The following is a 22,378-nucleotide window of genomic DNA, read 5'->3' as shown; positions in this document are numbered from 1 at the left end:
TGTCACTGCTCACAGAGGCCATTGTGACTTCTCCCAGTCTAGAATACAGCTCCCTGCTAGACACTCCCATGCCCCCACCTCCCGAATGCTCCCTGTCCTAGCACTCATCACGCTTGTCACTGCTCCTCAAGATCAGTCTTCCCTACTAGGCTTTCATATTCTTGGAGGCAGGGGAGGTCTCTGGTGGCTCATCACTACATCCCTAGGACCCCCATACAGCCCAGCACCCAGCAGTCTCTCCAAGAAATATTGTTCACTTGTTTGAGAGATACCTGATGCTATTCTTCTTGCAGACAAGACTTGTCTGACTCACCCTTGTTATTGCTAAAGTGCCATGCAAGGGTCCCTGTCCTGAAGATGCTCAGTAAATATCTGTTAAATAAAAGAGCCAAAGAAAGGAACACTGCCCATCATGTCCTTCTTTCAAAACTCACTCTACTCAAGAAAATATCCCTAACACTAATCAGGCTCCAGATATTATTCTACACTAGCAAACGCTTTGTCCCCCACCACTTGCCCCACCCAGAGGAAAGCTAAAAATCGGGAAACAATGAGTTTTCCTAAACCTGATGTGACAAGGAAGCTGGACAACTTTCTCATATAACCTGCATAATCTCATCTTACAGGGACCCTGTTACTTAAAGAGCTGGATTGGCTTAACCAGGCATATCTATTAGCAAATACAAGTATAAAACCACATTCCAACCACATGGCCTTGTTTTTTACTGGCTTACTAATGGCCCACCACAGAATGAGTGACCAAGAGCTAATGCTAGATGAACATGTACTTATGGCTCTTCACCAGGCCTGGGACCTCCCTTGTTGTGCAGACTTTGTCTCACCACCAGACCTCCAAAGAGAGAAGGAATCATGCTTCTTTCCTAGCCTATTTGTGGCCAGGGTATAAAGCTGCACACACAGGGGCTTCTCACAAGGGCAGTCTGAAGGCTGGTCTTGGAGGGCATTGCAGAATCAGCACAGGCTGGTCTGGGTGTGAATGGCAGAGCTTCCGCCTGCCCCTTGCTAAGCACAGCATATAATCATCCCAGGCCTGAACTGGGACTCCAGGAATGACATAGGCATTTCTACCTCCAGATTCCTAGCCAATCATCCCCTGTTCTGAGGTGCACAGTGTCTGCCCACAGAATCCCACTCTGTCCCTTCTTTGTGCCTCGGACATTAAAAGATCCCAGGGAAATTCCAAGAAGCAGAAGAGAGAAAGGCGTCAAATGTTCTAATGTTCTTTGAGATGTCTCACCATCTTATTTTGCAAAACCCAGAGCTGCCCCTTCCTATGCTAACCTAATTACTGCACCATGTGGTCTACAATCCAATGCAGAGAGGAGGTAGGACCATTCTTCTGGGGACACACTTTATGCTGTCCATCCCAGCGCAAGACTCTGGTTCCCCAACATAGCTGAGGTGTCCTGGGGGCCTACCTCCTCCCAAGAGGAGTTTTGAGAGATGGAGACCCCAGCACAGGGGCCCTGCCCTCTGTCCAGCTCTGCCTCTCCATCCACCCTCTTCCCCATTGTCACTATCTCTCCCCACCCTCTCACTGACCACCAGCTCTGCAAAGCGGATGTTGAGCTCCTCTGCGTTTGGGATGGGGCTGGAGAACTCCATGAACTGCAGAGGGTGATTGTCCTGGAGGTTGATTTCGGGGATGTCACTGCCCCCGAAGCAGCACAGGAAGCCCAGGCCATGGCGGCTCCTCTTGCGGGGGGCCATGGTCACTGCAGGCCAGGGGGCGTCAGCAGGCAGATGCCCTAGGTCCTCATCGTGATCTGGACAGGAGGAGAGAACACAGGGTGGTCAGGCATACAGTCAGATAGGCCAGGGCAGAGGTCACTCTGCCTTCATAACCTCTGTCCCACAGGCTGCTGGGAGCCCTCAACCCAACAGCGAAGCCCCACCCACCCCGCTGCTGCCCTTCCTCCCACAGCAGTCCCTCTGTTCCCTCCAGCTCTTCCCACCTGGAGGCATTTATATATCCTCCCCACCGTGTCCTCTGAGTGTTACCTGCCAAGACAGTTTCATATTCCCCTTCCTTGCCCTCAGAGAAGGACAAAGGCCGGGGTCACTGAACGTGACTTCCATGTGGCCAGAGCTGACTTTCCATAAATGTGCGGACAGGATCCTATTCCCTGTCTTCTGTAAGATCAGCTTCCAGCAAAGGCTCACTTACTCACTTGATTCATTTCTGGGTCTGGGGATAACTGATTTAAAGGCATGGACCAATGGGGAGGAAAGGTTAGGCAGAGGGAACACTGAGCTAATGATGTGGCATAGCTCCTAGTGCCTGGGTCTCCAGAGCAGGAGAAGACGGAAGACCACAGAGGCTTGTACAGTTTTCTTTTTCTGTACAGGCATGTTTGGATGAATGTGAAATAGCAACAGGCAGTGGTTCACTGATCCTTCTAGAAGGAGGCGGCCAGTTGTCCTCAGAGAGTTACCCAGGGGAGTCAGAGCGAAGCCTGGGTACAGAAGTAGGACTGATCATTGGAATGGTATTTGACATCTGCTCAAATTTTCGGAAGAAACCTGCTCAGATTTTCTTTTCATACCAACCGACCACAGAGAACACTGTTCTGTCCAGAGACCAGAACTGATGGACATTTAACAGCCGAGTAGTCATCGGAACAGAAAGGGTTAAGGCTTTGGCTCACCACTAGGAAAGCCTAGGTCAATGATGACCAGCTTGAGAAAGAATACTACCCCTGTCATTGGTGCCACATGGCCTCTACATCAATTCAATCCAACAACCGGTACTCATGCCTCCTGAGAGGCAGAACCATCCTCAACCACCGGTTCTTGACAACCTAGGGGGTTTCAGTAGAGAGACCATAGCTTATGCACCAAACTGCTACCCGGCCAGATTCTCCCCATCCCATATTATAGATCTTAATTTTTTGGCCATAAATATGGAATTCTGTTTTTATTCCTGTTGAGTATCGTTGCTTTGCAGTCAAGATATTTTAGAATTCTGATTCTTAACTATTTCTTCTGGACTCAGATTAGTAACAGATTAGAATGCCTCTGTAGTCATCACGCACATCATTGCTAAAAATGTTGACCACATCAAGGACACAGACCCTAATGACACAAAAACCTGATCTGGGAATGCCAGGGAACTTTCATCAATACTCTCAGGGGACAGTCCTTCAACCAGCTCTAAATCTATGTAACTATGCTCTCATCTAGCCCTCTTTTCTATGAAGTCAACATGAGAGATTTCCCCTAAAGCCCTGTAGAACTCAAGATATGCTAAATCGATGACATTCCTTTGAACCAAGCTCTAGAATCTTATCAAAAGAGAGAATAAGATAAATGTGGCATAATTTGTTTTCTAGAGAAACTGCTTCATTCTAATCCTACTAAAATTATATAACTGACCCCTCCTGTCATTCTAGAATTTTTTACCAGCTCCATTTTCTCTTTCTTTATAAACTTTGTGACAGAATTTTTAATAGGCCCAGAAAAGCCTCAAATAACACATTATGGAAGATTGCCCTTGTATTACTGGTTATCTTTTTGCTACTGGCTCTCACAAATACAGTGAGGGCTCCTGGAGGACAGGAGCTGTGTCTCCTGCTTCTTTGACAGCCATCCCCATTTCTATAGCCAATAAAAGCCTTGTGCTTCATGGGGGTTCAATAAATATTTCTTGACCATTTGGGAAATGACCTAGTCTCATGGAAAAGGAGGAAAGAGGGGTCCTTATTAATCAGTCGAAAAATATTGATGGAAATCTTGACTACTAGCAATTAATAAGCAATCAAGAACCTTTGTAAGGAAAAAGAGAACTGTCCTAGAGGCTGAGGGTAGAAGCAGCCAGCAGGCTAGCACAGCAATCCAAGGACATGGCAGCAAAGACTTGGAGTAGGTTAGCATTAGAGTAAAACAGAGAGGAAGGGGGACTTTGGCGTTCCCCTGGGACTTGATAGCCAATGGCAAAGAGTGGTTAAGACAAAGCCCTGGTCTCTGACCATTAGGGCTAGTAAAGCACCAACTCTGCAGGCAGGTAGGGGTGGAATCCCTGGGGTCCCCTGTCCATTGTCAAAGTGTGGGATGATTACATGGAATACAGACCAGATCCTCCTGGTTCCACCAGCCTCCAGAACGCAGCGGCAGCTAGCAAGCAAGGCTGCTTTGTTCAGGGCACAAGGCATGGGAAGGGAGCTCCGAGAGGCAGCTGGGAGGCTGGGATGACAGCACCACAGGGTTCTAGGGAGGGACAAGGAGAACCTGTGACCCCTCTTCCTGCCTTTACTTCCCCAGCCTCCTGTTCCCTAGTCTCTTACCTTTCTTGGCTCTACCAGAGGAATCAGGCATGGGGGCAGGGGTAGCATATAGCTGGTGCACCTTGGCACAGTCTTACACCACTTGTTTATAGCCATGATTGCTCTGACTGGCCAGAGCCTGTGCCATACCTGTTGTTAAATATTAGAGCATCTCCCCTGAGTATGTGGAGTGAGGCACAGTGGCCCTCGGGAGAGGAGAAGTAGACACAGACCCTGCGAACAGGAAGTATCATCCCCCGAGAGAAGGACCTCATGCACTCGAGGGCTGCTGCATATGTGTCTTTTTGAGGGGCTGCGTGTGTGACAGCTCCCAAGTATGTTTATGTTCCTGAGGACAACACCCTCCCAACCAAACCCTAAGTCTTTCCTTGCCTCCCTTTCTTAAGGCCCCAGCTGAACATCCAAGACTAAAATCACAGGCTCTCTGTCGAAAGAGGCCTCAGAAATCATGTCACTTCATGGTAGAGATGCAAAAATGGAGGTCCAAAGAGGAACTGTCTTATCTGAGGTCACAGGCCTAGGAACAGAGCTGGGATGAAAACCTAGGTCTCCAGAAGCCAGGCTGTGGTCTGGTCACTGCCCCAGCAGACCTTGTCTTCCCCATCAATGGGCCTTTTTTCTTACCTTGCCTTCAGCTCCCCCACAGCCACGGCCTCCCTTCGCTAGAGCAGATCAATCTCTACAGCTTAGTTCAGAAATTCCTCTAGAGAGCAGGAGAGGTTTATAGAGGCTCCAAAGGCCGCCCCTTTTCCTCGTCAATAAGAGCTGCTTCCATCATCTGAACCCTAATTCCTCACCCGCTCCTGCTCTGACACCTCTTTCACTCCAGCTTCCTAGTGGCAGGGCGGGGTGGGGAGCAGAGGCTTTGAAGTCAGGAGACTGGGATTCCCCCAACTTTGTTTTCTCAGCTGGTGCCTGTGAGTACTCTTCACCTCTGGAAGCCCCAGGTTCCTCATCTGTGACACCCTGATCACAGGGTCTTCCTCACTGGGTTTCAGTGAGGAGTACAGGAAGTAGCAGAAGTGAAATGTCTGGAGCACACTGGGCGACACTAGAGGAAGCGCCACCCTGCAATGGGCCTCCATTCCCATCATCGCCAGCAAGGTGAGACTCGCCCTGCCCAGAGCCTGCAAGCCTCAGCGCTTCTCCAGGCGATGATGGGGTGACCGAGGCCTGGCATTCTGGGAATGTGCCTGGCCATGTTTATGAAGTCACCCAGCTCTGCCTTCCTCTAGGCCAGGGGAGCTATGCTTTTCCCTGGGCTCTGAGCTATCTCTAGGTAGAAAGATAAGCAAATCTTCATCGCTGGCCCTGGACAGGGAGAGGAGAAGGTGAAGTGGCCACAGGAATTCATTTCTCAAAACCTCTTTAGAAGAGGAACAATGAGGTTTCCACCTCAGAGGAGAATTTGAGAAGCAATTTGGAGAAAAGGGGATGCAAAGACAGAAGGAAACCCAGTGGACTTGAACTCAGACCAGAGAGATTTCAACTGCCCCCACCTCCACCCACTTTTCTCTCCATGAAAACTTCCCCAGCGCCAGCAGCTCCCTGCCCTCCACATCCTGTCTCCTTGCTCCCTCCCCTCTTCCTGTGGGGACAAGGTCTCCTCAGGACTGTTAGTCCCCAAGCACAGACCAACCGGCCTAAGACACCAAACCGTAGGTCACAGCCAGTTAAGCAACGCTTCTTGTGACTCCAGCCTGACTGCACCCATCATTGTCACAGTCCCTCTACATCGTAGTGAAAGCACATTGCCTGTCCCAGTTGTCACTCACCAGTGGGGGTTCAGCAGGCCATGGTGTTAGTCTCTCTGGGCCTCAGTTTCCTTTCTGTGCAATGGCAGGGTTTGACTAAAGACCTCCAAGGACTTTACCAGCTCTGACCTTCCATACTGCCTGCGCAATCCTATTCCCAAAGGCTTCCCAAGAGGCTGTCCTCTGCCTGTACTGAGCACTTCCCCCACATTGCTCTCCAAGCCAAGAAGGACTTCCTACCACTTGAGCTGATTCCTTCCATTTGGTTGGTAAAGATGCAATCCTAGCCCTTACCCTCAAACCCTAACCCCTAGCCACTGCACACACCAGCTTTTACATTTCAGGACTTCAAAAGCCCCATATCATCAGTGTTTATCCCTCAGTCTTACATAGAAGCAGAATAATATTAACACTTGAGACTTTCCTACGTGCCAGACACTGGCTATGTCGACATTTTATTCCCTCAACAACTCTCTGAGATAATTGGCTTCATTTTATAGAACTTATGGAGAAAAAAAACAAAAATGCAACAACAAAAACAAAAGCCACAAAAACTGTGGTTCGGAGTGGTTAAGTAGCTTGCCTAAGGTCACACAGCTAGTTAGGGACATAGCTAGGATTCAAACCCAGGACTGTCTGACTCTAAAGCAGTAAGCCACTAAGCCATAAGGCACATGTCCAGAAAGTATCCTAAGCTGAGACCTGCTCAGAGTTTTCTCAAGTGTTACACAGATTCATATTCAATAATTCATGATTCTGCATTTCCTGTGAGCTGGGCCAGGTGTTCTCACAGCTGGGCAATCTCATTTCAGCTTCACAGTGACCTTGTAAGGTGGTTATTATTATCCCCTCTTCCAGATAAAAATACCGAGGCTTCAGGAGCTGTTACATGGCTTGGTCTATGACACCCAGCTGCGAAGAGATACAGCTGGGACTCACAAGTAAGTATTCTTACTCTGAGCCTAGTGGTCTTGTCACAGAACCAAAGCTGACTCATGAGCCCCTCCTCTAGCTCTTGGGGACAATGCTATTGCTTTGGGACATTCAAACTGCCTCCTTTCCTACTTCAGACACAGGGGTAACAGGACAAGGACATGGTATTGACTATCCCTGGTCACTTCCAAGGTACCTACTGAGAACCAGGTACTATACTGATAATTTTCTGCATTATCTCATTTATTCTCCCAACCCTACAATGACATCTTGATCCCTTCTTACTGATGATGACATTAAGAGTCTCAAAGGTCAGGCAAGTTGCCCAAAGACCAAGTTTTAGAAGTGAATGGGCTGGGTTTGAGGACAGTAGTGTCTCATTCAAACAAATGTGCTTTTGACCAGCTTCTAGCCATGTGTTGGACACTGACCTGTGATGAGGACCCAGGAGTAAACAAGGTGTGATCCCTTTCCTAAAGGTCTCCTTCTGGTAGGGGAGCAAGGGGAGTCCAGGCAGTGACAACGAAGAGAGTTAGAGAGCGAGGTGTTTGGGCAGCCCTGAGAAAGGGGACCTGGTCCAGCCTGGGGGGTGGAGGGTAAAAGGGAAGTCAGGGCAGGCTTCCAGGAGGAGCAGACATTGAGCCAGCCTTGAAAGAGAGGAGAGAATCAAGGAAGGGTGCAAGGAGGGGGAGAGGGCACTCCAGGCAAGGAAAATGGCATAAGCAGAGGCACAGAAGGAAGAGCACGGCATGTGTGAGCCCAGAGTCCTGACCGGTGGCTTCATCCTTTGGTGGCTAAATCAACAGGCAAAGCAAATGGAAAGGGTACGCGAGTACCCTGGTTTGATGGCAGAGCTGTGGGCATCCTGGGGAGCCTGTTCCTTTGCCCTCCTCTCCCCAACAAGTCCCCTGGGGCTGGGGCTGGGGCTGGGAATGGGGCTCCAAGCTTCCCAGAGCTGCTGCATGGAACATAAGGAATGTAAACAATTTCCTGCTCCACAGGCGGACATTGCTCCCTATACGCTGACCCTCCACGTGCCATGTGCTGCTGGGAGTCACCCAGGAAATGGCCCCAGGCCCAGCTTGGGGCCTGGCTCCCAAAGGAAGAATCTATGCTTTTCCATCCCGTGTCCCAAGTGACACTACCAGACTCTCTGCCCACCCATCTCCCCACTGCCCACCTATACCACACCTGCTTCCATCCCAAGCCTCTGCAGACCATGTCCTCAAGCTGGTGGACAGCAAGCAGGCCTGGGGATTCCTCTTAGCTCTAATCCACCCACTTCCTCCCTGAAGCTGTTCAATTACCATCACCCAAGTCTACCCTACACGCTCGGTTGAATTCTGTTCAATTGCCATCAACTCTAACCAGGTGGCTTCAAACAAGTTACTTGGCCTCTCTGAGCCTCAGTTTCTTCAGCCATAAAGCAGGGGAATATAATAGTACATAATTCATAGGGTTGTCAGGAGGATTCAATTAGTTAATATTTGTAAAGCATTTGGAGCAGAGCCTAGTAAAAGTAAAGACTATTAATAGCTACACAGATAAGCGGCTGTTCTACTTGTGAAGATACCTGAATGTTGACGGTATTACAGAGTTTTCTTTCTGTAATTTAATTAGTTTTACATATTACTATAGGGCTTGGCAGATATTACAGAGGCCACGTTCAGCCCACAGACTGTTTTTGTAAATACAGTTTTACTAGAACAGTCATGCACATTCATTTAAGAATTGTCTACGGCTACTACCATGCAACAGAGACCGTATGGCTCACAAAGCCAAAAGCACTTCCTATCAGGCCCGTTATAGAAAGACTGCCAACTCCTGGATTACTGGATTGATTCCTATGCAACTGACAATATCCAATTATTTTTAGCTCATAAAAACACCCATTTCATATGATTCCACTTAATATATCGTACTGGCTCCTCACTTGTACTATCTGACCCATTGAGAGTGTTGCCCTCTAAATCCAGTGATTCCAACCATAATAAAGATATAATTATTTATTGAGCACCTACCGTGTTCGAGGTTTATCTCAAACTTTCATCTTCCCTTTTTACAGACGAAGAAACTTGAGGCTCAGAAGGATGTAGGTGTGAACCTAGGAACTCAAACCAGGTCTCCAGACACCACTGCTGCCCTGAACAATCTGACTGACTTGTACTGTGAGCCTCGGGCAGGGCGGGGGGAGAGACAAGGAGCACTTTCAAAAATAAGCACACGCTCTTTCCAGGATTGGGGGAGCTATTCTTAGCAGCCACCTAAATTACGGTTTCCCCCTATGCTCTGGAAAAGGCCAAGAAAGCAAAAGCAAATTATCAGCCTCTGAGTCCCCTCTGTGCAGGCCTCGGGGTGGGAGACACAGGGAGGCATCGCCGAGACCCGAGAAGAGGAAGGAGAGAAAGGAACGTCTTTCCGGAAAAGTGAAACTGAAAATCCCTCAGAGCGGCATTTCTCAAACTTGGGGATGAGGGTGGGAGTTGAGGATTTTCCAACTGTTTTTCTCATTTTGAGAAGTGATAAAGAGAATAAAGGTTTCTTTGACTCACTAGGGCCCTAAACAAGCAGATGATAGTTCTCCAAGGTCATGGTCAAATATTCATTCATTCATTCATTCATTCATCCACCCACCCACCCACCGAGTAAATGCCATGTATAAAGCAACGTTCTGAGTGTCTTAGATGAGCCTGACATCAGATCCTAGGATGTAAGGGAGGCAAGGAGGTATGGCTCCAGGCCCTGGGACTGTAGGTGGGGAAGAGTGACTTCTGGCTGGAAGGATCTGGAACATTCACCAGAGGAAGTGTGAACGAAGCTGGGCCTCAGAAGAAGAGAGGGCATCAGCACATGTCAGGGGCTCGGAGGGTGTCCAGGAAAGCATTCTCAACAAGTGGCATTCCAGAGTGAGAACCTGGCACCAATGACAGCCCAAATGAATGAGAAGCTCTACGAGGGTGGTTCCCACTGCACCTCTCAGGGCTCAAAGAGGTGCAGTGGGAACCAAAACTACAGCCAGAAAAAGGAGGGCCTTGAGTGCCAGGGGAAGAAGGAAGAAGCCATTAGAGAGCGTGTGGCTTGCTGCTGATGAGTTCCTTGGCTTACGGTAGAGAGACTTTGTGAGGTCTGAGATTAGAAGAGGCATTTCTGGTGGCACCGTATGGGGTGGGAAGACAGGAGGGAGAAGTGGAAGAGGGGAATAGTTAGGAGGCAAGCCTGTGTATCTGGGTAGAAGGGAATGAGACCCTGAACCGCCAAGAATAGAGAGGAAGGGGTGGATGCTGGTGGTGCCATGGAGGGGTGCCGGCACGCGAGTGAGAGGATGAGGGGCTGGATGCACAGAGCAAGGACCTGGGCTGACTATGAAACTGGGGAGCATGGAGAGCTCTCTGGGCAACAGCTATGAAGTGAAAGAGAAGGAATTTTAGCGCCCATGTCTCTGCTACCCATTAGCCCCGTAAGTCTGGGGTTCCTGGCCAAAGGGAAATCACCCTACACAGGAGAACCCAAGGCCTCGCCTCCTCTGCTTCCAGACGCCAAGCCCCTCCTCTGGCTCACACAGACGGGGCTGCTGTTACTGAAAGGCTCGGGGAAAGGAGCCTCCAGCTTTCTTCTGTGCCCCACTCCCAGCTCTCCCACCAGAGCAACCCATCACTGAGGCCTCAGCACCGTTCCACAGCCCAGGACTGGGAGAAGCCCCCACTGGCTGCTATTCCTGATCCTCTCTCCCAGGGTCCCAGCACAAAAAGCATTCTGTCACGCTTGAGGGAAGGACCTCGAGGTTCTGTCAGGCCAACTCTGCCCTAGAAACCCAGCGGGGCCTGTGCACATGGCCCCACCTGGCCCCCGGGACTGCGCCTTCTGCAGTACAAGGTGACCTTCCTGCCTTTCTACCAGAAAGGCCCCTGCTCCTGCCTCAGGACCCACAGGCACAGTCCATCTCCTCAGGGAGGGCAGACTGGGATGGGGCAGTAACTAGGGGGTAGGATGGGAGCTGAGCTGGCCCCTGAAAGGCAAATGTGATTGAAAATGTAGATCCAGGGTGACTCCTTTCCTCCTCCTAAATGTTGTGTGTACAATTTCACCACTTCATTCATTCTTTCAAACAAATATTTGTTGGGCCCCTAAGTACTGTGCTAAGAGCTGTAAAAATGCAAAATAAGCATGAGTTCAGTTTGGTTGGGAAGAGAGACAAATAAATATAATAAAGTGTGGATGTGGGGCGGCAGAGCGAGACTCCATCTCAAAAAAAAAAAGGTGTGGATATGGTTATGATAAGGGAAGTACAAAGGTTTGAATCTGAGGAATGTCTGCAGAACTGTATCCCAGTGGGGGGTTCTAGTCCACCCTAAACCTTCTACTCATAAACCTGGTTTAGAGGAGGCATCAGAGTAGAATGAGAGCTGGGAATACTCAGAGATGCTACCAAAGATGAAGAACAGAAGTCCAAGCTAGGGTTATTGATGCCATAGGAGATTGAAAACACCTTGGGCAAGAGAACGTAAGTACTTTGGGCCTTGCCAGTAAATGAGCCAGTCAAACTACATATTGTCTAGGAGTTTCTTCCACCCCTGTCACTAGGATCTGTGCCAGACAGTATATGAGGTGTTAAATGATGCTGTTTGAATTGAATCCTATCCCATGAGCTCCCTTTAGTTCATCATTCACTCATTTGCTCATTCATTCATCTGACCACCATTGATTTTTAGCACCTACTCTATGCCCGGCATTGCTCTTGGGGCTGGGCACATGCAGGTAAACACATCAGACACAGCTCCTGCCCTCACAGAACTATAGTCTCCCAAGCTCAGAGTCCCTTTTGTCCTTTGTCTTCAATCCCTAATGCCCCATCCTGTGAATGATTCTCACCACCTTTTTCTAAAATGCCTTGGATGCATTTGTTTCATTCCAAAACACCAGGCTCCAGACCAGCCCCACGTGATCTCGTGCTGAAACCAGTGCCAACCTCTCTCATTTCCCCCTTTCCTAGCCACCCTGCAAACAGCTCTCTGAATGATGTGCTTCTCGAGTTATTCTGCATTCCTGGGTTCAGCTGAATTGACAGCAGCCTAGGGCCCTGGGTGGATAAGAACAGGGCACTCACAGCCTAGGTCGTACTCCAGAAATTTATTAGAGGCAGATGAGATGGCAAAGAGGACTAGGAATGGGAGCCATGTAATGGAGTTTTCAGGACAAAGCATCAGGAGGGATGTGGATTGAGTGGGGTCCAGGAGGGACCCTGAGTCCTTGTGCACTGGACAAGCAAGTATAGGAGATGCTCACTAAAGACGGGAGGAGAGAGGGAGGAGGAGAGAGAAGACACGAATGCATGTCTTCGACTCTCTGGGTGAAGAGGTGGGGAGTGGTATGTGTGTGTGGTATGCATTTATGTGCGTATGTGGTATGGTGTATGTTTATGTATGTGTAGGTAGCATATGTGTGGTATGTGTACTTGGTGTATGTGCATGTGTGGTATATGTGTATGTGGTGTGGTACACATATTTGTGATATGTGTGCGGTGTGTGTGTGAGTGTGTGGTGTGTGTAGGTGGGGAATGTGTATGTGTGTATTGTGGTATGGTGGGTATATGTGTGGTATGTGTGGTGTGTGTGTAGGTAGGGTATGACTATACGTGGTATGTGCACATAATTGGTGTACGTGCACGTATGGTGTGTGTATATGTATGTGAGGTGTGGTGTGTGTGGTATGTGTGATGTGTATGTGATGTGTGCATGCATGTATAAGTGGTGTGTGTGGTGTGTGTATGTTTAGGTTGTATATGTGTGGTGTGTTTAATATGTGTGTGTATATGTGGTATGGTGTATGTGTGGTGTGTATGTGTAGTATGTGTGTGGCGTGTGTGGTGGGGTGGGTGTTTGTGATGTGTATAGGCAGTATATGTGCATGTGTGGTGTCACATGGTATGCATGTGTGATGTGTGTGGGGTGTGCATGGTTACATAGTATGTGTGTAGATAGGGTATGTGTATGTGTGGTGTGTGTGGCATGTGTGTGTGTGGCATATGTGTATGTGTGGTGTGTGTGTGGTTTTTGGTATGGTGTGCATGTGGTGTACGTAGGGTACGTGTAGTATGTGTGTAGCATGTATGTAAGTGGTGTATGTATGTGTGGTGGGGGCGTAGGTGATGTATGTGTGCATGTATGGTATGCATACATGTGTGTTCATCTCCAAAAAGCAAACACACATGCTTGTACCGACTTCCACATCTAAGTAGAAAGAGCACCCAGGCAACTCCCCGAAGTATATGAGCAGAGGAGACAGTAAGATCACTGGGAATCAGCCCCCGTGCCAGTTTCTGATCAGCCCACTCTTCGTTTGTAAGGGAGTTGCCCAAGCATAGTATTTAGGAAATGTGACTATTGAGAAGGCGATGTCTTTTCTTCTTTTTCCCATGAACCACACTATGGCCTGGGAGCACAGACCCATTCAAAGGATGCTTACATCCGCCATAGACCGGAGACTGAGTATCCACACATGCATCTCGTTTAATCTTACCACAACCCAGAGAGGTCAGAATTTTTGACCGATGAGGACCCTGAGGTTCAAAACCAAGAGACGGTGCCTAAACTAGGGCTCTTCCTGTAACACAGTATCGCATTCCAACCCAGCTTCGATTTAGCTCTGGGTGGTGTGTGTGTGTGTGTGTGTGTGTGTGTGTGCAACTGGGTTTCCCTTGGGTGTATATTACAATGGGGCATACCTCCCCTCAACCCCCCGCCTCTGCTATTTGAAATCAGGGTGGTAGGTTTTAGCTGCATCCCCATTGAGCTTGAAATAGAAAAAGAAAGTTGCTGACAATAATGTATCCCAAACTATTCCATGCTCCACACTTTAAAACATAAATATTTCACACATTTCTAGAAAAGAGAATACTAGTATTTATTAAAAGCTAGGCTAGGCTCAAAATTTTACACCTATTATTTGAGTATGCTAGCATCCTGCAAAAGCAGTAATATGATCTCCATTTTTACATATAGGGAAATTAAGGCTCAGAGAAGATCAGTAACTTGCCCAAGTTAGTAAAGTTGGTAAAACATGTGACCTTAGTCTGACTGATTCCAACATTCAGATACAGCCTTCCCACTGCAAGCAGAACCAGCTTGTAAATGGCAGCATTACACCACAGGCATCCCCACAGCCCTGGCACCTCCTATGGTGCACTTCCCATCTCTTCCCCATCTCCCCATCCCAGCTCACAGGAAAGAACTCAGTGCTTGCATGACGAAACCCTGTCCCTAATCACAGACAGCAATTGGGCCCCATCGTCTCACCACACACTTAGTCACAGAAAGGTCCAGGCTGTCCCACCTTCAGGATTGGCCTCTTGGGCATGCGAGCTGGGCACACTCAGAAGGGCCCTGCGCTTGCTTTAAAGCTCTGCTGTTGCCGTCTTGAAACTTCTAATAATTTTTGAACAAGGAGTCCCGCATTTTCATTTTGTGCTGGGCCCGCAAATCATGCAGCTGGCCCTGCCCATCTTCTCCAGCAGCCAGCGCAGGCAGCCTTTCCCAGGAAGAGCAGCCTGGCTGGCCACTCCCTGTGTGTTTCCAAAAATGTCACCCACAGTCCCTGAATGGTCAGGACTGAACAGAGACAAGTTACTTTAATCTGGGGTGGCTTCCTGTTCAAGTGGCATTGATCTACATCTCAGTAACTGCTGGACTACTCCCCACCCTGATCTTTCTTCCCCATCGCACCCCACTCCTCCACTCCACACTCCCTGCTTTCCGGCCACGTTGTCCCACACATTCCTCCTTAAATGCACCATCGCTCAAGGGACTGAAATTCTTAGAGGGCAGGGACATTTTCATCTCCAACTCCCCCACAGTGCTCTTTCCATACACACAGCAGGAACTTGGTAAGAGCTAAAGGATTAAATGAATTGCTACAATGTTATCTGTCAATTTAAAAAATAAAGTTTTTAAAAATTGGTATGATAAAAAATAAATTGCTATATTTCCTGAATTCTTGACCCTATCAATTATAAGACGTATCATCAATGTGATGACATGACATTAAGCATACACGAAGCTTGTATATCCTTCTGAAATTAAATAAATAATAAAAGCAGGAGACTATTTTAGCTTTGAAACATAGTAAAGAATAGACTTGCTCGTTCCGCATGTGGATTCTCAACATTATCCCTCACCCCAATCTCATGCCCACCTCCCCTGCTTCCTCCCCCTCTTCTCTCATCCATCCCCACTGCAGATCCCACCTTTCCCAAGCAGCCTTCCTAACCACTCCAATCTACCTGCATTCTCCTAAATAAAGTCAAAGCAGTTTTTGTCTGCTGTTTATAGGACACGTCATCATATACTTCATTATATATGTTATTTAATATCTTATATTCATTGATTTTATTTTTATTTATTTTTTTGAGACGGAGTCTGTCTGTTGCCCCTGCTGGAGTAAAATGGCACAGTCTCGGCTCACTGCAACCTCCGCCTCCTGGATTCAAGCGATTCTCCTGCCTCAGCCTCCCAAGTAGCTGGGTTTACAGGCATGCACCACCACGCCTGGCAAATTTTTTGTATTTTTAGTAGAGATGGGATTTCACCATGTTGGCCAGGCTGGTCTCCAACTCCTGACCTCAAGTGATCTACCTGCCTTGGCCTCCCAAAGTGCTAGGATTACACGCATGAGCCACCTCGCCTGGCCACGTTTATGTTTTTTATACCAATTAACTTCTCCCCCATCTAGACTCTGAGTCCATGAGAATAGTCCCTGGCACAGTGGAATGTGTGCAGCAGGTCCTCAGTCCTCCGTGAGCTCTTCTGAAGGAACGACATCTAACAGCAGTGTGTGGGGAAAGGCAGAGTGAAGAAAGCGGTTAACACCCCAGGAATGAACCTTCATGGCCCACCCAATGACTCAGGTCCTTCAATCCGTGAAGGCATCCAGGCCTTGGCCAGGCACCCTCAATAGGTGTCTCAAGTGACCCTCAGCAAGTGGCAAAGGAATGCTTCTTTACAAACCTGCATGGTTAAATCAGGTCTTGAAATTCTCAGATAAATGCAGGATGTTTTCATTTGTTTGTTTCATTTCTGTTTTTAATTTTCCCCTCCTCCCTGTCAACAAAAGGCATCTTGCATGTAAAAGGTATGAGATATTTTTTATCTCTGTGCTTTGAGGGATGCTTTCTCTGACGGAAATGAGACTCTGGCTCCAGGACTTCAGGCTACAGAAGCTGAGATTTCCTCTGAGAACACAGGCCAATCCTCAAGCCCTGAGAACAGTCCTTGAGTGGATTCCCCATTTCTAAATTGCCTTTTTTCAACCCAGACATCCTTGCAAGCTCTACCCCGATTATTGCCACTGAAGGGATCCCCCTCCTCAGTGCCCAGTGTTGAAGCCACTTACCCACCTCATCCTGGAAAGTGCCTGTGTGTCGCCTTTTTCCATCCTGTCACTCCTTCAGAAGCCTTTTCTCAGTTCTCCCTCCTCAAAGTTGTGAACCATGTGAAATCTGATCCACCTGCCCTGAGAACTCCAAGCTCTCTCTAGCCTCTTTGATTCAGCCAAAGCCGCTCAGGTCAGAGCTCCTCCCAGGAATCCCTCCATGTAGAGGCCCTCCCTCTGGAGCCCCTCCCCCTAGGATTCCCTCCCCAACCCTTCCCCAAGGAGTTCCCTCCACCCTGCAACCCCTCTTCCCAGAGCCCCTCCCCCTGGAACCCTGCCCCTGGAGCTTCTCCCCATGGAACCCTCCCCGTGGGACCCCTACCCCCAGAGCCCCTCCTCCTGGAGCCCCTCCCCTGGAACCTCAGCTGAAACACCTTCCTGCTGGAAGCCTTCCCGGCCACCCTTCCTCCTCCTTAGCATCCTGTGTTTCTCCAATAATCAAACATTAGGCAGATCTATTGTTTCCGGAATTATAGCTACTCTCCCTGGGCTGTGATCTTCTTGGGTCAGGGACAGTGTCGCACAGTGTAATGGGAACCCTGGTGCTCAGCACAGAGCCTGGCACACAGCAGGTAGACCAGGGCTTTGCCAAGGTGCAGACCCTGGATTGTCTGGCCTTCTCCTGTACTCTCTCCCCTCCAAAACTCCCCTCCATCTCCTTCCTTCAGACTAATTCAGCAATGGTCACTCCAAAATGCTCCTTTCCCTCATCTGCAGCTCCATATTTCCAACGATCTACATTTCTATCCAGATGTGCCGATGCTGGTGCCACCAACTTCCCCTACAACTGACCTCTCCTTTCCTTCCCCCTTTGGACCACCCTGAACTTCAAAGCCAGAGAAGCATCTTTAACTCTTCCTTTGCCTTAAATACTGCTATATACCAGGTATTTTATATGTACTATCTCACTTAATTCTCACAAGAAACTCCGAAATGTGGGCATTAGCATCCCAATTTTAAGGATAAGGAAACCAATGTTCAGTGAAGTGAAGCAACCTTCCCAAGGTCACAAGCACAAAACTGACTGAGCCAGGGTTAGAGGCAGGTTCTGACCTAGCTGTCTTATTTATTTATTTATTTATTTATTTGAGATGTTGTCTCACTCTATTGCCCAGGCTGGAGTGCTGTGGTGGGATCTCTCACTGCAACCTCCACCTCCCAGACTCAAGCGATCCTCCTGCCTCAGCCTCCCAAGTAGCTGGGGCTATAGCCATGCATCATCACACCTGGCTAATGTTTGGATTTTGTATAGAGACAGGGTTTCACCATGTTGCCCAGGCTGGTATCGAACTCCTGGCCTCCAGTGATCTGCCTGCCTCAGCTTTCCAAAGTGCTGGGATTATGAGTGTGAGCCGCTGCAACTGGCCATGACCCAGCTGTCTTAAACTCCCATTCTTCTCCCCCAACACCCAGGTACTCCTGCACCCACACACAGTTCTCTATTTTATAGATTATCCAGTCTTCATATCCAGTCTACTGGGTTCTACTTAGAAATGCTTCCTGCATCAAGTCTGTGCTCATCTGTGTGAACACTGGGCTCCCCTCACTGGCCTCTGGGAGGTTGGCTGTGTAGAGCCTCCCTGCCATTTGCTGGCAGCGTGGACTCACCTCATACTTGCTCTGTGAGCTGCACATGCTCTAAACTTGGAACCATTTATCTCAGGCATTGTCCCTTCTTGCCAGCTGGGCTGACCCCTTTCTTCTGGACTCCATCTGCACCCTTCTCATTCTTCCTTTTGGCTTCAGGTCCTCAGCTTGGTTCTCAGGTCAGAACCACTCAACAGACTACCTGCTTAAACAATATCCTGAGTTTCCTAGCTCTCTTCTCTCAATTTAATTCCTGTTTTTTCCACTTTCAACAGAAAATCTCAAACTAAGTGCACATTTTGAGTCTACCTAGTGCACTTACGAAAGATGCAGATTCCAGGGCCCTGCCCTCAGAGTTTCTAAGTAAACAGCTCTGGGAGGAAGACCTAGGAATCTGCATTTTAACAAGTTCCCCAGGTGATTTGGATGCCGGCAGTTTAATTTACTGCCGTTTCTCTTTCCTCTTTTTTCGCCAGAATTTTTACAAACCTTTTAACAATTCACACTTTCTATCCAAAGTTATGAGCGGATCCCTCAGGTTTTCCTGCCTGGCTGCAAAGTAGAATCATGGGGCATTTAAAAAAAAAAAAAAAAAAAGATGCCTAGCCTAGACCCAACCTGAACCAATTAAAACAATCTCTGTGGGAAGAGAGAGAGGGGGAGCCACTAGGGTGAGCAGTTCATCGTGGTTTGCCCAAGATCGCACTAGTTTTAAAACTGAAAGTCCCGGCCAGGCACAGTGGCTCATGCCTGTAATCCCAGCACTTTGGGAGGCCGAGGTGGGTGGATCACTTGAGGTCAGGAGTTCGAGACCAGCCTGGCCAACAAGGTGAAACCCTGTCTCTACTAAAAATACAAAAATTAGCTAGGTGTGGTAGTGTGTGCCTGTAATCTCAGCTACTCAGGAGGCGGAGGCAGGAGAATCACTCCAACACAGGAAGTGGAGCTTGTAGTGAGCCGAGACTGCACCACTGCACTCCAGCCTGGGTGACAGAGCAAGACTCCCTCTCAAAAAATAAAAAGAAAAAAGAAAAAAGAAAGTCCCAAATCACAGGAACCTTCTCAGTCTCAGGCAAACTGGGACGGTTGGTCACTCTTCTGGGCTCTGACAGTTGTAAAATCTCTCCAGGTGACACTAATTTGTAGGCAAGTTTACCAAACACTGGACTGCATGCAGGTCAGGCAAGGCCTCGACCAACCAGCCCACTCTCCCTACAATTCCCAAAAGTCAGAGCTCACCTGCATTTTGTTTTCATTGAGCACTGGTTATCTTAAAATTTGTCCCTGGGCCAGCAGCATCAGCGTCACTTGGGAATTTGTTTGAAAAGGTGGCACCATCTTCAATAATAATAATAATCCACATCTACAATTTATCCACATTTCTTTTTTTTTTTTTTTTTTTTTGAGACGGAGTCTCTCTCTGTCGCCCAGGCTGGAGTGCAGTGGCGCAATCTTGGCTCACTGCAAGCTCCGCCTCCTGGGTTCACGCCATTCTCCTGCCTCAGCCTCTCCGAGTAGCTGGGACTACAGGCGCCCGCCACCACGCCCGGCTAACTTTTTTCTGTATTTTTAGTAGAGATGGGGTTTCATCGTGATCTCGATCTCCTGACCTCGTGATCCGCCCGCCTCGGCCTCCCAAAGTGCTGGGATTACAAGCGTGAGCCACCGCGCCCGGCCTATCCACATTTCTTCTATGGGCCATGCACCTCCTTGGGTGCCTTATGTGTCCTCCTTCAACTCACGAGAAAAACGTGAGGTTATTATTACTGCGATCTCTAGTTGACAAATGAAGACATTGGGCCCCAGAGAGGCTGAGGGAAGCAGGTGAGGTCAGACTGCTAGTTGCTGGCAACACTGTGCCTAGAGCCCAGACATGCTTAACTCAACAGCCCCATGCTACTCCCTCACCTGCAGATCTGCTGCAAATCCCTACCAGAAGGCATCCACGTGGACTGACTTGAGTGAAGTGGTGATTAGGGAATTATCTGTCAGCCATGGGCTGGTGGTACAGGTGGTTTGAGGCTGGGAGGTCCATCCCACAGGGAGATGATCAGCGGGGGCCTGTTTTGATTCTGGTGCAGCAAACATTTACTGACCACCAACTAACTAGCTGGCTTGAATATGCCATCTCATTAAATTCAGCAATAACTCTGTAAAATATATGGCATTGGGGTTTTGTAGGAGCCATACATAAAAGTTTCCCCTTCATGCTCAAGTTCAGGACCAATTGAGAAATAGACACATGAAGCCCCTGATAAAGGTCAAAATAGCAGCCATTTCTTTTTTTCTTTTTTATTTGAGATGGAGTTTCGCTCTTGTTGCCCAGGCTGGAGTGCAATGGCGCGATCTCAGCTCACTACAACCTCTGCCTCCCAGGTTCAAGCGATTCTCCTGTCTCAGCCTCCCGAGTAGCTGGGATTACAGGCACATGCCACCACGCCTGGCTAATTTTTGTATTTTTAGTAGAGACGGGGTTTCATCATATTGGTCAGCACTTTGGGAGGCTGAGGTGGGCGGATCACCTGAGGTCAGGAGTTCGAGAATAGCAGCTATGTTTATGATAGAGCAGTTGGGAGGATGTGGCTTTACTGGCCAAATGCACTCCTAATATTCCACCCATGAATGAGGCCAATTCACACATCCAATCACTGGCATAGGATAGGGACCATGGACCTCCCCATAGGAGCAAGCTCCTGACCCCACTGCCAAGATGCACCCACCCTGCAGGTGGCAGATCCAAGAGAGACGGGGAGGCAGTTGGCAGGCCCAGCTCATACTTCTTCGAGAGTCACCAGTTGGAGATGCCTTGGCTCTTCCCTTGAGGAAGTGATAGGGAGGGAGAAGACTGAGAGTGGGCAGCAGGGTTCTCCACCCACACGCACATCAGAGCTACTCATGCCCCAGGCCCACTCCCAGAGATGTTGACTTAGTCTGGGAAGGGAGGGAGTGGGCATTAATATTTTGTAAAAGTTCCCCAGGTGATGCTAAGGTGCTGAGTATTGACAGCCACTCACAGGTCTTCTCTTGGAAACCAGAAACCAGGGCAGTGCCTCTAGAAGAACTGGAATTGTTCCTATTTGACAACCATGGAAACAAGTGCTCAGGAAACTTGAGTATCTTGCCCTAAGTCCAGAGCCAGTAAATAGAATAGTAAGGATGAGTAACGGCAGTTAACAAATGGGCTTCCTCCCAATTTAGGGTGGACTTGGAGGTTTGCAGCCAGGTTGAAGCCAGATCAGCCAAACCAGCCATTCTCAAGCTTTATCCTGCATCAGAATTTCGTGGAGGGCTTGTTAAAATGCAGATTGCTGGGCCCCACCCCAGAGTTGCTGATCTAGAGAGAAGGCTCTGTAGCTGTGAGAAGAGAAGACAATGGAGCTTTGGAGTTAGGCATACCTGGGTTCTAGGTACAGCTTTGCCACCAACTAACAATATGACCTTGCCTGGTTTACTTGACCCCTCGTGGGCTCAGTGTCTTCATTTGTCAACCAGAGATCACAGTAATAATGACCTCGCGTTTTTCTTGTGAGTTGAAGAAGGACACATAAGGTACCCAGGGTGGTGCAGGGCCATAGTAGAAATGTGGATAAACTGTAGATGTCATTTTTGCTGCTTTTATTTAGGGATGCCTTCTTTAAGAAGGCTGGAAGGCTGGAGGAGGTTTTAGATGCAGGCAAGAATACTGAGAGATAGAACACCAAAGTATGAATGAACTAAGTCTTAAAGGATGCAGCGATGTGAGCCAAAATGGAGCCAAAGCCAGTGCACAGAACTGAGAATGAGGGAATCTTCTGCACAGGGGGGAGGTCTGCTGTGAATCTGGCCGGCAGAGGGGCTGGGATTTAAAGTCACCCAAAATAGAACTTCCTTCTCTCCAAGCTTGCAATCCGTGTTTCCCCTCCTCCCCTTTTCTCTGGGCCACACTCCACATGCCTGTGTCCAGACTCATTTGTTAGAATTGCCCCCACCACCACCCCACCCCCAACCCTGCCCTAGGGATTCAAGGAATCTTAGCAATGTCTCCAAGTTCTGGAGGAAAGGAAGCAGAATATAAGGGGGAAGCCCTCTCTGGGCCTGTGTCTTTGTATGACTTCCCTCAGTTCCCCAGCCTCCCCTTCTCCCAAGACAGGGCCCTTCCAAGTCAGCATCGGCCTGGCCATCTCATTAGGGTAGGCACCAAGAGGGGCACCAACAGCCTTCTTCCAACCACTCAACCACAGAGTCCTCTCTGCATCTTCGCCAACCCATGCCCCTGTCTCTTTCATAGCTACGCTCAATGCGCAAACCCTCAAGCCTTCCCTGATGAATCTCACTGGATGACAAGAGTTTCTTCCTCCATATGTTTGTTCATTCATTCAGCCACTCATTCCACAAATG

General features: G+C 48.7%; 1 protein-coding gene across 7 annotated transcripts in view; it reads right to left on the bottom strand.

Moving 5' to 3' along the window:
* Window positions 1–22,378, bottom strand: part of DAAM2 (dishevelled associated activator of morphogenesis 2) — a 109,870-nt gene that overhangs the window by 44,374 nt on the left and 43,118 nt on the right. For 5 of the 7 annotated variants that reach the window (XM_032140335.2, XM_032140333.2, XM_032140337.2 and 2 more), the window contains one exon: window positions 1,564–1,787. In XM_032140335.2, coding sequence (XP_031996226.1) covers window positions 1,564–1,731 — 168 coding nt within the window. In that variant the 5' untranslated portion in view covers window positions 1,732–1,787. Of the gene's footprint in view, window positions 1–1,563; window positions 1,788–4,092; window positions 4,228–22,378 lie in introns of all 7 variants that reach the window. The other 2 variants (XM_058432330.1, XM_032140334.2) reach the window with 1 other exon arrangement.

Source organism: Hylobates moloch, unplaced genomic scaffold (assembly GCF_009828535.3).
Source record: "Hylobates moloch isolate HMO894 unplaced genomic scaffold, HMol_V3 SCAFFOLD_20, whole genome shotgun sequence".
NCBI classification, from domain to species: Eukaryota; Metazoa; Chordata; class Mammalia; order Primates; family Hylobatidae; genus Hylobates; species Hylobates moloch.
Note: the sequence above shows the minus strand (reverse complement) of the source record. Positions and strands in the feature narration are given on the sequence as shown.